The following is a 14,628-nucleotide window of genomic DNA, read 5'->3' as shown; positions in this document are numbered from 1 at the left end:
AAATTTTTAGTAATGATTTTTGCTTGCTAAAGACACCAACTGCATTTTTATTAACATGGCTCCAGTTTCTAGATCTAGAGCAATGTCAGCCTCGGCAAGCATGAGTATTATCCTGAAGCCTTTTGCTGTATTTAGATCACCAGCCTCTGTGAGGGAGGGACTCACGGTGGGTGAGAGAGGTGCCATATTGGAATAGATGTCTTTGCAGTGACTACAGCTCCCCTTGCCTCAGTTCCTGTGCCCTTCTGTTAAGTCACATCAGTGACTGGTTCTGCACTCATTGAGCCCAGGCAGGGAGAAGAAGCCTGAAGAAGAAGTTTGAACCTAAGGCTGGAACAGGAATTCTGCATTTGGTCCCCTTTGGCGGACCAGGTGACCAGGTCATGCCCTGAGGTGACCCCATTTGTTAAATCAGATAACTGCATAGGAATCTGTCCTTAAATAAGTTGCTAGCTGGAAAACCAGTCTTTGAAATCAATAATTCAATATTTATATGTATACTTTTATGTATCTATGTTCATATGAAGACTAAAATATATTCATTTTAGGTTAAATACAACTTAAACATTCCAGTAAGGAAGAAGAATGCATTGATTTCATTCCTGGATCTTGTTTCTTAGCCAAATCGGAGCCAAATGAAGTAATACGTTTCCTGTTTATGTTAAGTGACACACGTGTCTACTTACAATACCTCTCAATGGATTTCATATGAGAAAAAGATTGTTGTAAGTTTCATCTCTTCCCTAAGTGACGACTCTAGAGGCCAAACTTCATTCCCTTTAAACTCAGTTATCTCACAACTGAATGCTCTGATAACCTGCGGAAACCAGCAGACACAATGTGATTAGGGAGCCAGAAAAAGAGGAAACCGCAGAGCAGCCGTCAGCCATCCTCATTTCTCTGCAATCAGCCCCTTAGTATCCCTGATAACAATGACAGGAGAATCTCTTCGCCAGCACCGCCAGGTCTGTATCAGATGCTTTGCCTTTCACAGTAAATTCTCCATCCTCGGAGGCCTCTATGTGGTAACTTGCAGGGTTCAAGTGAAGGTAATCGGGCGTTTTCCACACCTTCCTTACGCATCTCCCATTATTCCTGCAGAGGTGGAAGCTGCACACCTCAGCGGCTCTGGTCACGTTGACTATGTAGCTCCCCAAATCAGAACTCACAAACTGCTTCACCTTTGTACAGTTGCCCTAGAAAGGTAGAAACAAATGGGATTTAGTGCTTTTTCTGGTACTGGTAGGGTTAGAGCATCTAGATCCACAAGGCAGCTCTTTGGATTTGATTGAAACTTAATGGCTTGGTTCCAGCCCATGAACTCTTAGGTTCAAGTGCTGTAATACAGGGGACCCAGACCAGAAAAATGAGAGGTGGTTGCGACAGGAGATGGAGAATATGCTGCCATAGGCTATCTGAACTTGCAAATGGGCCCCAGCCTCAGCATATGTGACCTTGCTTTCTTTCAGTTTACATCCTTTATTTCCTCCTTCTAGATCCCAAGTTAATGGGTGTGAGAAAAAGAGGAACAAACCCAAATTGAGAAATCGTGCCAGAGTTGCTGTCCTCTGGCCACGTTTCAGGTGTGTGTGTATTTCAGGCTTGTGTTAGAACCTGAATCATCACGTTCTACCAAATTGTCGTTGACTGTCAACCTGAGCCTTCTGGATTTTCCTGTTAACTATGCTCAAATACCGACTGCCCTGGGATCTAGCCCCCTCTAAACAATTCAAAGACAGGAAAGCCTGGAAGGCTGACCAGGTCGTTTGTGTGTGGTTCCTACTGTGTGTTCTAAACAGAGGCCACCTGGTTGTGCACGCAGCTCCCCGAGGATGCTCTTCTCAGGAGCCACATGGGCTGGAGGGGAAATGTCGCACCGGGAGAGTCAGGTACTGATCCTCAGTTTCTACCTAATTCTCATATGTGGACAGAGGAGACTCTTAACTTTATATTGTCACAAAGAGTTTCATGAACAACGTCTTGGTAGCAACAAATTGAGCCTGTGAAATTCTAAGAATAATATCAGATCACCATGAACTTGCAAAAAAATTCAATTTAACAAAAAGCATTGAGGGTTTCCCTGGTTGCAGAGTGGTTAAGAATCCGCCTGCCAGTGCAGGGGGCGCGGGTTCAAGCCCTGCTCTGGGACGATCCCACAGGCCACGGAGCAACTAAGTTCATGTGCCACAACTACTGAGCCTGAGCTCTAGAGCCTGCGAGTCAAAACTACTGAGCCCACGCGCCACAACTGCTGAAGCCTGCATGCCTAGAGCCCATGCTCTGCAACGAGAAGCCACCGCAATGAGAAGCCCGTGCACCACAACGAAGAGTAGCCCTTGCTCGCTGCAACTAGAGAAAACCCATATGCAGCAACAAAGACCCAACACAGCAATAAATAAATAAAAGCACTGAGGATACAAGTATTATAATTCAAGGCAAAATGCATTACACTATAGGGATATAAACAAACAACATCTGGAAATACAGAAGAGATTGTGGTTAACATGGACTGGAGAAAACTAGGAAGACTTCTTGGAGTAGATAGTATTTGAGCGGGAAGAAATTCAAAGAGACATAACTCTTATTTTAAATGCTATTAATTTTCAGCTAATCTCTCCATAGAAGAAAAATAAGTTTGATGTAGATATTAAAAATTGCCATTTGATTCCACTTCTCAAAATATGATATCATACATTTTATGTAACGGCTAAACGCAAGGGCTCCAAAGTCATACCATCTGTGGTTAGTGCCAGCTCCACCACCAGCTAGCCTAACTAACTGTTACCCTAGTTAGATTTCCTTTCTTGTTTCCTCATCTGTAAATGAGGATGCTAGTCCCTACCTCATAAGGGTTATTATGATCGGGAAGTGAGCAAATCCGAAACCAAAAGGCACTTAGCATAATCCTAGCATAGAGTAAATATTCAACAATCATCAGTATTATGATTACTATCTGAACAAAAGCTAATCTTTATGGAGCTCCTTCTATGTATCAGGTACTGATTTGGACTTTAATTCTAAAGCAGGTTTACTATGGGAGACCTGAGAGCTCTGATTTAGAGTAAGTTCTATAGGAAAGCAGAGCAAATAATGTAAATATTGTAATATTAACTATACCGCCAAGGTACTGTCTTACCTCAGATGAAGTCAAATTCATGTCTCCCCAGATAACGATGCCTGCAGCTCCCAAGGCAGCACTTTCTCCAATAGTACTGATTAGATCTTGCTAGAATGAAGAGAGTTCATTACACTGTATTCATTTGAATGTAAACAACCTGCCAGGGATTAGGATTGGAGGCTAAATTCAATACAATACATGAAACTATTCTCCAGTTTCTTAGAGTAAAGCAAATGTTAAATGAACCGAGGCTCGGAAATTTCACTCTATAATCATATAAAAACATATTAAATACATATTTTTTAAACTTATATTTTGCCAAACAGGACATTACTTTTAAACAATTAGCCTGTAAAGAGCCACTAAAAGTTGTTTAATTGAAGTTAGCTAGGAGTATATACATACAAACCAGCTATGAGTATACGACCTGGAAACAGAATCCAAAAGTTTTCCTTCTCTAAATGTGACGACTGCCTTGCATTCATCTTAACCAAGTTCCCTTCCCAGTATGCAACACTCTCCTGAGAACTTTGCCTCTGCAGTGACTTGGAAGGCTTTTGTGTCATTTGGATTCCCAGGATAGGCAAAGGAGCACAGTGTTAAGGGCCCCGCAGGATCCGGTTTGATCCAGCCCTTATATCTGGTCCCTGAAATTATTTGTATTTAAGTTTAAAGTACCTGATTTAATTGGCTTTACTTATGATTCCTCCAGTCACGGTAAGGCTGCCGGGATTTTTCTCAATATGGTTAAGATAGATGAAAACTAAATTTCAGCAGGGAGAATTTTGGTTTTGTAATCCTAAAGGATTATTGTTTTAGTGTTTGAAGATTAACATGAATCTAGGTCATTTCAGAGGGAAATTAAAAGTTGAATGTGTGCAGTTGGTTTCCTAAATAAAGTTTCTGCAGTTGATTTTCTAAATAAGTTTCTTATTTTTTTTTTAATAAATTTATTTATTTACTTATGGCTGTGTTGGGTCTTCGTTGCTGTGCGTGGGCTTTCTCTAGTTGCGGTGAGCCAGGGCTACTCTTCGTTGAGGTGCGCAGGCTTCTTATTGCGGTGGCTTCTCTTGTTGCAGAGCACGGGATCTAGGCGCACGGGCTTCAGTAGTTGTGGCACATGGGCTCAGTAGTTGTGGCTCGTGAGCTCTAGAGCACAAGGCTCAGTAGTTGTGGCGCACGGGCTTAATTGCTCCACGGCAGGTGGGATCTTACAGGTTATTGATCCATATTCAGTAAGTACGGAAACTACAGATGTTTGTGGTGAACGCCACAGCTTCTGAGGTTGATATCAGGAGGGAATGTTAGTTTCTTTCCAACATGTCCTTTAGCGTCATTATCAAAGAGAGTTTATTGGGACTGATTCAAAATGGCAAGTCTTCTAGCATGTGTTGACTAGAGGTAAGGAGTCACTAGCAGATATTTAGGCAAATTCCTCTAACAAATTAGCCCACCGTCACCTAGCTGAGAGCAGGGTGCTGGATGAAACACAGAACAGCTATGCTTGGGGGGCCAAAAAATCAGGGTACTACTCAGTGAGGGAAGTCACAGGTAAGATGTCTCTAGGAGTAAATTGGGACCACCTGAGCGCATAAGCCACATGAAAGGAGAAATAAAGGAAGAGCACCTGATGTAACAGCAACACATCTTCCAGGTCCCAGCCTGGTGTAAGGGAGCCTTGCCCTACCCATGATTCTTGGCTCAAATCAAGGTTTTGGAAGTTAAGAGTAGGGACACCCAGAGGACTCATTCTTTACCTTGGGTTTCAGTCCCTGAAGCTTTACCACAGTGCGTGTAAGTAAGGAGCCCACTGTGGGGGGCTGGAGCATCACTAATGTGCTCCCTTTGTGTGTTATCAGAGGGAATATGAATTAATTACAGGGGAAAACATCTTTAAACCTATAGTCAAGAAAACCCCTTTCATTATTTTTTAAAAGCATAGTATCAACAATATCTAAATTGCATTTATATATGTGGTATAGGCAATCTACTGTGTGAAATGAGGCTTTATAGCCCACATATGATTCCCCCAAGCTATGGTCACTGACTGAAATTTCATTCTTACATATTCCCCTTTCAAGTTTAAGACTCTGATCCTTGTTAAAAAGTGTTATCTATACCACATATATTTCTGTAGTTCTTCAAGTGTTCATTTTTATCTTCTTATTTGATTTTCATAATATTTCTCCTAAGTAGATAAGGCAGGTAATATTGTGCCATTTTGTAGATTAAGACAGCGAGGCACTGAGGTCTGGAGAGGTTAAGAGATTTGGTACTAATTGGTAAGTTTTTTTTCTAATCCTAATTATTTGTGTGTGTACACACACAAACATTTTAAAATGCAGATATCTTTGGGAAGGCAGAAATGGAAACCATTACTAGTATTTACAATTTGCTATAAGTGAATATCACGTTTTAAAAAGTTTGTGGGCAGGCTTTTATTGAGGATGGAATAAAATGGTGGTTTGATGGCATAAAACATGTGGAAATGCCTTGCCATTCAGAAAGTTTACAGAATGATACCACGAGACTAACAAAGAAAATTGTTTCTAGGTGAGACCCTAACTGTTGTTCCTTCTTCCCTTAGAGGGAACAGAAATGTTTCTGAGGCTGTATCTGTTCAAGAAGGAGCTTACCGTTGGCTTGCAGAATGTACCAGTAGTTTAAACTAATCTATTGAAATGAACACTTTGTCCTTTAAAGTTTATTGTTTCTTCCAAAAGTAAATTTGTTATCACTAAAGAAAGGAACTTGTTTGAGCCAAACACAGAAAAGCAAAAGAAGTTTCATAGAGGAAGGTGGTATTTAACTTTTAATTCTACAGTCAAGACTATTTTATAAAGATGTAGATAACCTTTTTACACCTTCCAAATAGTGTTAGTTTCCTACCATTCTCAATCGGTTGTTGCTGATTTTTCTGGGTAGTATTAATATCAGTTCACAAGAGAGAATTTTTATCTTTACTCATCAGTGGCGTCAGAGGCACAGCATTTACCAAATCCTGATGTATTTGTGTCATTTCTCCCTCTGAGGAGTAAGCTCTACTCTCTGTCTGCTCCACAGATACCTACTGCTCATGGTAGAGTCCTCACTGGGTGTTTCCTGAGTCTCCTTTGGATACTTCATACTCAGAACATCGTTATATTTTGATACATGCTGGCAAATTGAAACTTGTTATAGTGGAGAAAAAAGAAAGGTGATCAACCCCTAGTGTGTGGCAATATCTTAAAATACCTCTGCATCACAAACGTGAAGGTCTGAACAAGGCTCAAGTCTTCTCGTAATCACACATCATTATCCAAGTCCAAAGGTTAGAGTAGCATCTTCTTTGAAATTCTTATCTCTACGAGTTTCCATTTCAGTGACTAGAGTAGTAAAGGGAAAGTAAGGGAGAGAAAATTGGGCTGAAAGTTCATCTATCTTAAAAGCTACACTCACGGTTTGTGTGAGGTCTTTGGCTGCATATATGACTTAAGTAAAATAAATAGAATGAAACTTCTATATGTAAGTTTTAACCTAGGGTTATGAAACCATCTACTGGTGATGAATTTACTATTGAATTTAGAAACTCACACCGCTCTTACCCACTTTCCACTAATTGTGGTCATAGAGTCAAGAATAAACCAGATGGTTAAATAAATCTATAGGGGTCACCTACTTTTAGCAGATTTGTAACTCCCTTATTCCTTAAAAAATTATTTTTAATTGTGCGAAAAAAACACATAAAATTTACTATCTTAGGTATTTCTGAGTATATTCATGTTGTTGTGCCTCCCTTATATCTTTTATAAAACCTGCTATTGTGCCTTAAAAAGAAAACACTATTTTCCTCTTAAGATTTTTTTTTTGCGGTACGCGGGCCTCTCACTGTTGTGGCCTCTCCCGTCGCGGAGCACAGGCTCCGGACCCGCAGGCTCAGCGGCCATGGCTCACGGGCCCAGCCTCTCCGCGGCATGTGGGATCTTCCCGGACTGGGGCACGAACCCACGTCCCCTGCATCGGCAGGTGGACTCTCAACCAACCACTGCGCCACCAGGGAAGCCCTCCTCTTAAGATTTTTAACAATGAGGCCAGCAGCAGAAATGTCTACAATTCTTCTTCCACACGTATGAGCAAACTACTCCATTTTAAAACCTCCTCTCTGTTTTCCCAACCTGTTCACCCCCAATTGTTTCAGTAACCTTCGCAAGAGGCCAGTTGTAAGGGAACACAATCAAGGTTGGGGAGCGGGAGGTAGTTGCTGACATTGCACTTTAACCCCTTCCCTCCTTACTTTGCTCCTTGAAAGACAAATAATAAATGAGATAATCAAAATTCAGTCTGTACAAATGAAGAATCTGAGTGATTGACTACTCAAAGGAAGAATTATGCTCCTATCTAATGGACCACTATTCTGGAATCCTTTAAAGAACATAATTAGCAAAGAAATGTCTCTTTTAGAGATAAGAGGAAATCTCCTTATCTTTGTCAAGGGGTATCTTTCTTACCTTAGAAAGAAAAAATAAAGGTTGGTCTCTGTAGCCTAACCTTGTATAGACGAACACAGGCAGAGCATAATCATGGGATGTCATGGTGGAGATCCTCAAGGATTCATGCACCCGAAATTGCGAGAAACGCAAAATGTTTTTGCTGTCTCCAAGAGATTTCCTGACACCGATAGAAGGATATAAAGCAGCACTGCTGTTCCAGAGCCAAGAGAGCTCATTGTTCCTCAAAACTTCTTCTTCTGGGCATGACCCAGTATAGTTTGGGGCAAAAACATTATAATTGTGGCAATCAGGGTATAAATAGTAACCCCAAAGGCCCTTGGGTCTGCTCTTAATTCCCAGTTCGATGGTTTCCTTCATGAAAGCTTTTGCACTTTCTTCAAAGGTTGCTTTGGCTAAATATTCAATATCAGCAGCTGATACATTCTCTTGCATCTCAGAAATAAGCTTTCTTGATTTCTGTCTGTAGACATCTTTTGTGTTCCAGTTCCTGGCCCACTGGGGTCGCCAATATTCCCAGTCTATAACGGCAAGTCCACTGAAATCTTCAGAAGGGATGTAATAATTAATATCTTGGTCAGCTTTTTCCAGATGTACCTGCAAACTTATGTTCTGGGGGAGACCCCCATTAATAGGAACTCCCTGGGATGTATACCATGGATAGTATCCCAGTCTGTTGACATAAAATATAGTGACATTTTGCCCCCTGGCCCTGGCCAGTGGACTTCCAATCACCTGAAACATTTTCAAATTTAGTCTTAAATTATATTTTATCAAGCACTGATCTGTTGGAGCATTCCAGGCAGCTATAAAAGGTTTCCTTTGATAAATTGGAAGTTGGGCAGGTTTTAGGGAAGAGATAGACTTCAGAATGAAAAGTATGGGCAGCCATGATGTGAGATGTATTGGTTGAACAACACAAAACCTTAGTTGTCCTTCAGATAATGGTTTCATGATAAGATAAAAATCTTCTCTTCTGCTTTAATGCACTCTGGAAGACCTGAGGAGAGATTCAATTTTCTGTTAATGATAATTTTGAGGGAAAAGACTCAAATGTTGGCTGGATATTATTATAGTTCTTATCTATTTACATCTTTAAGTACATTTTAGTTAAAGGTCTTAAAGATCCCTATAAATAAATTGAGATAGAAGTGAGTGCAGTGACCTAACTTCTATTCAGGGGGAAGCAATGCAACTCAACAAACATCATGGAGCATCAGATGCTGTGTCCAGAATACAAATGAATAAGATGTGGGTCCTTGCCCTCAAAAAAGCTCATGATCAAATAAAGATGTAAAAGTGTATTCACTACCATTTTGGAAAACTCATCAAATCCCAGGCTCAGTGCTTACTTCCTGAATAAATATTTATCTCATTTAATTTTGTAATACCTTTTTATTATTTCATTCAATAAGCCAAATGTCTGGTTGCTTTCCCAGGCTTCCTTGTCGCTAGGGTACTGGTATGTGACCATGGACAGGACAATTAGATGCAGCCCACTCTAGACTTTGAATTGAGATCTTGGAAATCAAAGTGGCGAAAAGGTGGTGGTGCCAGTGATAACAGAAATTCCAGAAATGATGGGAGTGGCAGTGCCTGTCAGGGCACCCACAATCTGATACCCATGGTGTTGATGTTAAGTGGCAGCATTGCCCTCACGGAACAGCACTCTTCTGCGCAGATCAGAGAGGTTTTGTTTTGGTTGCTTACAACCAGGAACTCTAACTGACAGAGATGCTTTCCATGCAATCTGTGGCTTGTGAGTACTTCCTCCAGCAAAGGTGATCACTGTGGGCAGCATATTGTATGTAATTATCATTTTTAACCACCAGGTGTCACCAGGCAAACCTTATAGCATTTCTCCGGCCTAGGACACAGAGGTAAACAAAAATTAAAAGTAATCTGTAAAACTTTATTCAATGACATTAAGAAGTTCTAAGTTATACATAAAATATTAGTTTGGGATATACACAAAAATGCCAGTTTTTAAGGCTATGGAGGTAGATATTTTCCTCATCCATTCACAGAATAAATATCTGTATCCTTCCACAATGCAAAGATGAGTAAGATTACTTAGTAACATGAAATCTACTGAACGTATAAATTATGGTTTGAAGAGAACAGTATTTTCAAGGGAGTATAATTTTATGAGTACAATAAGAATTGCGGTCCTCAAAACTGCCTCTTATCTTTGAATGTTTTTATCGTATTCTGCCTCAGGGTAAGAAAAATGGATGTGCATAAGGCGTTCATTCATAGAAAAACATTTTTTCTTTGAATTTAAAATTCAGTTTATGTTAGAGAAGGCTACGTATGTATACAAAAAAAAATCTCTTCTCCCAGAACACTTCCTGCTTTGGGTTTCATGCAAAACATAGTTTTCCACTGATTATTGTTTCCCTTCTGGTCAGTCTCCTCATCACGGCCACAGAAAGTCCTCATTCATTTACTACAAAGTTACCAAGTGGTTCTGTTCTCCTATCCTGGAACACTGTTATTCTCCTTTCTCCAGTAAATGGTAGGTGCACTTTCCATGGCAGGTGGCAGGCAGAGCTCCTGATAAAATGTGCAGGTACACAACCAATGCAGGCAAAATAAACGAGGGAAATCCAGTGCCTGTGTCTTCTATTTGCTGTATGCCTTGGGTTTCTGCTTCCCTCGCAGGTTTGTCATGGCACTGGTGCCCCCTCTCTCACTCTCCTAGTTAAGCATGGCTTGCTGGGAGGAGAGTCCCTCGCTCTGCACCTCCCAGACAATCTTTTCAGTCCCCTGCCCCCGCTGCGCTATCATTAGCTGTGTGCTTCTCCCACCCTCTTTCCTTCACCAGGGAACCTCCGCAGGCCTGCCAATGGCTTCAGAATCCCTCTAAAACCCTTTCCTTCATCCTACCCAGGCCATCAAAATCCCTACTGCCAAGCTCTACCTGTATCTTGACTAGTTGTCACAGCATAACAATCTCTGAATTATCCACACTTAACCATGAGTCACCAGTAATACTTTTCTTGTCTTTTTCCCTTCCCCACTCTCGTAATCTTTCCAGGAAGTTTTGCTTTTTTAAACAAATCTCGAATTAGTGGGATTTTTAGGAAGAATTGGCAGGATATTGGGGGTGGGTATGGCGAGGAGTTCAATCTGGATTTTTCCCCTAAAACTTTATCACCCAGTTTTCTCTTCTTAGGTTTGTTCTGAGAACATATATAAAAGACTAGTTCCCTTCCTCCAACTGGGAAACTTCCATGAAGACGTTTTGAAGGGCCCCGGATAAATGATTCCCAGCAAAGTGACACATCCGTGAAAGCCAGAGGGTAAAGGGAGGTAGATTTCTCCTCAGAACCAAGGCTTGGCCACCACTGCTTTGACCTTGGCTTCACAGCTCTGGACTTCTTCACCCACTGAGAAGAGAGCGTGACACCAACAACAGGAAGTTGGGTACTGCCTTCCATTAAGCAGGCCTCAGACCTCACCGCAGTACAGCTACCCCTCCTGGTGGTGAAGGATGGTGAGGAAGGCAAGGGGTCCCCTTGGGGGAGGAGGCCCTTCATGTACAGATACAAGAGTCTGCAGAGAAGTCTCAATCCCCTGCTTATTCCTATTTCCCCTCTCACTCCTTCCTCCCCAAAGTTTACTTGCTTGTGATACATTAAAACAAATCCCCCCCCCACCCCCGATTTCAGAAGCTGACAGCACTCACAGCCAGGCCATGTTATTCTCCTATTAGACATAAACAGTCTCACAAAATGCCAACCTCAGGTTTATTCTCAGACTATAATAACATGAGATAAAACAAGACCACTTTTTCATTGTGTCTGAGCAGAAATAAAACGAAGATCACTGTGCTACCCACAGAACACCAAGCATCCCTCTCTTGCTAAATGAATGACTTCTGTTCTTTACCCACGTAGAAATGCCCCTGCTTTCTGACCACATCCAACCTGGAGAAAACCTCTGTTTTCTCAGACCCTCTGCCAAATCACCCAACTAAACCTAAATTCTGTAACAGGTTCTTTCTGACACCATCTTACGGGAACACCTCACAGCTCCCTGTGGTGTGTGTCTTCCTTTTTTGCAACATGTCATTACCCAACTCATGGAACTGCAGGTGTGTTCCTGGTGGTCTTTGGGGAATTGGCACCTGGGTGAGAGCAAAGGTATTGAACACCTTCTACACATCAGGCTCCCATTCCAAGTACTAGGAGCAAAACAGATGTAAACACCTGCCCTCACAGAGCTTAAATCCTTTAAGGGGAGACAGACAATAAACAAGGTGAGTAAAATATATAATACATTGGATGGTGGTAACAACAAAGAAAAGAATTAAGCAAGGATTCATTTTAGATGGGAAGGCCTCATTAATCTGAAAAGAAGTGATCTGAAAAGAAGATAAAGAGTAAGGCTGGAGGATGTCTGGGGAAGCATGGGGGGAAAGCAGGTGCAAAGGCCCTGTGGCAGGCACATGCCTGCCATGTTTAAGGAACTTCAAAGAAGCCAATTACTAAGTAAAACGGACAGAGAGGTAAGAGAGAGGGTCTTGTAGGGCCTTGTTGGGGCTATGGCTTTCACTCTAAGTGAGATGGGAAGGAGTTGAGAGAGCTTGGAGAGAAGAATGACACTGTCTGATTTGGGCTTAACTGGATTCCATAGGCTGCTGTGTTGAGGCAAGCATGAAAGTGAAAGGGCACAAGAAAGAAGCAGCAGGAAGCTTGTAAGGAGGCTCTTGTCATAAGCCAGGACAGAGATGACAGTGGCATGATCCAGTTATTTAGAAGAACTTCACAATATTTTTAATAATCACCAACACAGAAAAATAATAAGATTATAAACCTATAAATTAATCCTACTAGTTTTGTTTTAATTTTGATTACAACTCTAAACTTCTGTTATACACAATGTAGTTTTTTTTCCATACAGCATGGTGATTCTTACTAATCTTTAAGATTAGAGGGAATACTTTTGGGAGTATTCCCGAAAAACATACACGTTCATCTCTTAATATTAATGTATTAGTGGAAAGAATCAATTTTCCAAGTCTACAACTCTTCTGTTTCTTTTTTTCACGATATTGGGATTTGTTTTCAAAACCTTTAGGACTCCAAGTGTCTTCCCCTAAATCCACAAGGGTTTAAAAAGGTATCCTGAAGGTCATTATCCCCATTTTTATTGGAAATTTTAAAACACAATGTTTTATTTCCAAACCTTTAAGGAAAGTACTGACTGAAGTGATATTTTGTTGCCAATAATAAATATATATGCATAATTATCTTTTTTTTTTTGCGGTACGTGGGCCTCTCACTGCTGTGGCCTCTCCTGCTGTGGAGCACAGGCTCCGGAAACGCAGCCTCAGCGGCCATGGCTCACGGGCCCAGCCACTCCGCCGCATGTGGGATCTTCCCGGATCGGGGCACAAACCCGTGTCCCCTGCATCGGCAGGCGGACTCTCAACCACTGCGCCACCAGAGAAGCCCTATATGCATAAATATTTATCAGAATGGAAAATAGAGCACAGCTGCCAAATTCAACTCAACTCTGTAGAAATAATTGTTAACCTGCTTTCTCATAAAAGCTTATTAGAGAAAAGGCCAATAATAGGCTTCCATTTTTTTATCTGAAGAATGTTATTACCTTAGTCTGACTGTTAATGTCTTATCCTGATGGTTCTTAAGATCTTCTCTCATGAAATATCAATATTGTAAAAGCTGGCGCTAAGTGTTCCAGCAGAAGAAAAAATATAGTTTAATGGATAGAGTTCTTCCCATACATTTTTCTTAAAAACTTGATGCCTATTGGATTACAATATAATATACTATATGATAAGATTTCTTTAAGTTCCACAATTCATCATTAGGTACTAAATTTTATTATAACTCTATTTCATGTCATAATCAAAGAACACTGATGTCCCTCCATCTGAACAAATTTTAGAACCACTGGACCACCTTGATTGTACAAAACGGCTTCCCTTCCTAAAAATGAGCTTAAGTTTTGTAAGTGTATAAAAATGACTATTTCAGTGTTGCTTGTGTTAATGGGAAATTCACTCTTCGGTGTGAAAGGCCACATTTCTTACGAAGCAAGAGCATTTTAAAACTTGAAAGAGAATGTAATTGTCTTTACATAAGCGTATATACTTAGTCTTTGTCAAAAAGTATTACTTCTCTTTTAGGACTTGAAATTTCTTGCAGCCAAGATCAACAGCTTCTAGGAAAAGCACACAAAGTCTTAGAACCACATTTTGAATAAAATGTTCCCTCTGTCAAACCATTTTTAACTAAGCTCCTTAAAATAACATTAGGTTGATTTGAATCCTCAGTTTTCTACTTGAAGTTTTTGAACTGTAAAGACATCTAGTGGTCTGTGAAATGTTACTAAGGTTTTTTTCAATGTCCATAGTCAAGATTATAACTTAAAACACCCTCTACTCCCATAATATGACCCAAGCCATTGACCAGAAGAGCTGGGATACCAGGCAGGGTAAGCAGACAGAAACTAGGAAGCTGGGGGTGGGTGGTGGTGAGGCCGAACCTCAGGCCTAAGGATTACAAGGATATTTAAATAGGAGAGTTTGATCTGGGTTCTCTAGGTACCAGATCTGAATGTCAGGGTACAGACTGGAGTGGAAGGGCAGGCACTTGAGAGGAAAAAGGTTGTGGCCGGGTCACATTGTTTTCTCTTAAGTAAGCATGGCTTAATTTCAATTTCTGCCTTTGTCCTGACAGGAATAGCTTGGAATCTAGGATTGGCCTGGTTTTGTTAACAGCACCCATTCCTCTGAGGGAGCATACATATTTTAGCAAGGTAGGAAATCTGAGCAAGGTGAAATGTGCAAGCACTGGCTCGAAACTCTCTGTAATTAAGAAAGAATAAAGAATGATTGTGCATTCCTGGTGGAAACAGAAGGCAGAACATTTTTATCTGAGTGACAAATGCACAAAACCTTTCACCTGGAAATTCTGCTTCTGTGTTATTCATTGCAGCATTGCCTATCATTTCCAAGTTGGAAACGAATGTCTATCATTAAGGGACTGG

The 14,628-nt window shown here is 40.9% G+C and overlaps 1 protein-coding gene across 1 annotated transcript; it reads right to left on the bottom strand.

Moving 5' to 3' along the window:
• Nucleotides 1-794: 794 nt before the first annotated feature.
• Nucleotides 795-8,559, bottom strand: HYAL4 (hyaluronidase 4). Its single transcript, XM_065884302.1, is given in 3 exon segments — nucleotides 795-1,196; nucleotides 3,137-3,226; nucleotides 7,606-8,559. Coding segments are annotated over 3 exon segments (1,446 nt in total).
• Between the last annotated feature and the right edge of the window lie 6,069 nt (nucleotides 8,560-14,628).

Source organism: Phocoena phocoena, chromosome 9, assembly GCF_963924675.1.
Source record: "Phocoena phocoena chromosome 9, mPhoPho1.1, whole genome shotgun sequence".
Classification (NCBI taxonomy): Eukaryota; Metazoa; Chordata; class Mammalia; order Artiodactyla; family Phocoenidae; genus Phocoena; species Phocoena phocoena.
The sequence above is the reverse complement of the archived record's forward strand: the minus strand, read 5'-3'. Positions and strand labels throughout refer to the sequence as shown.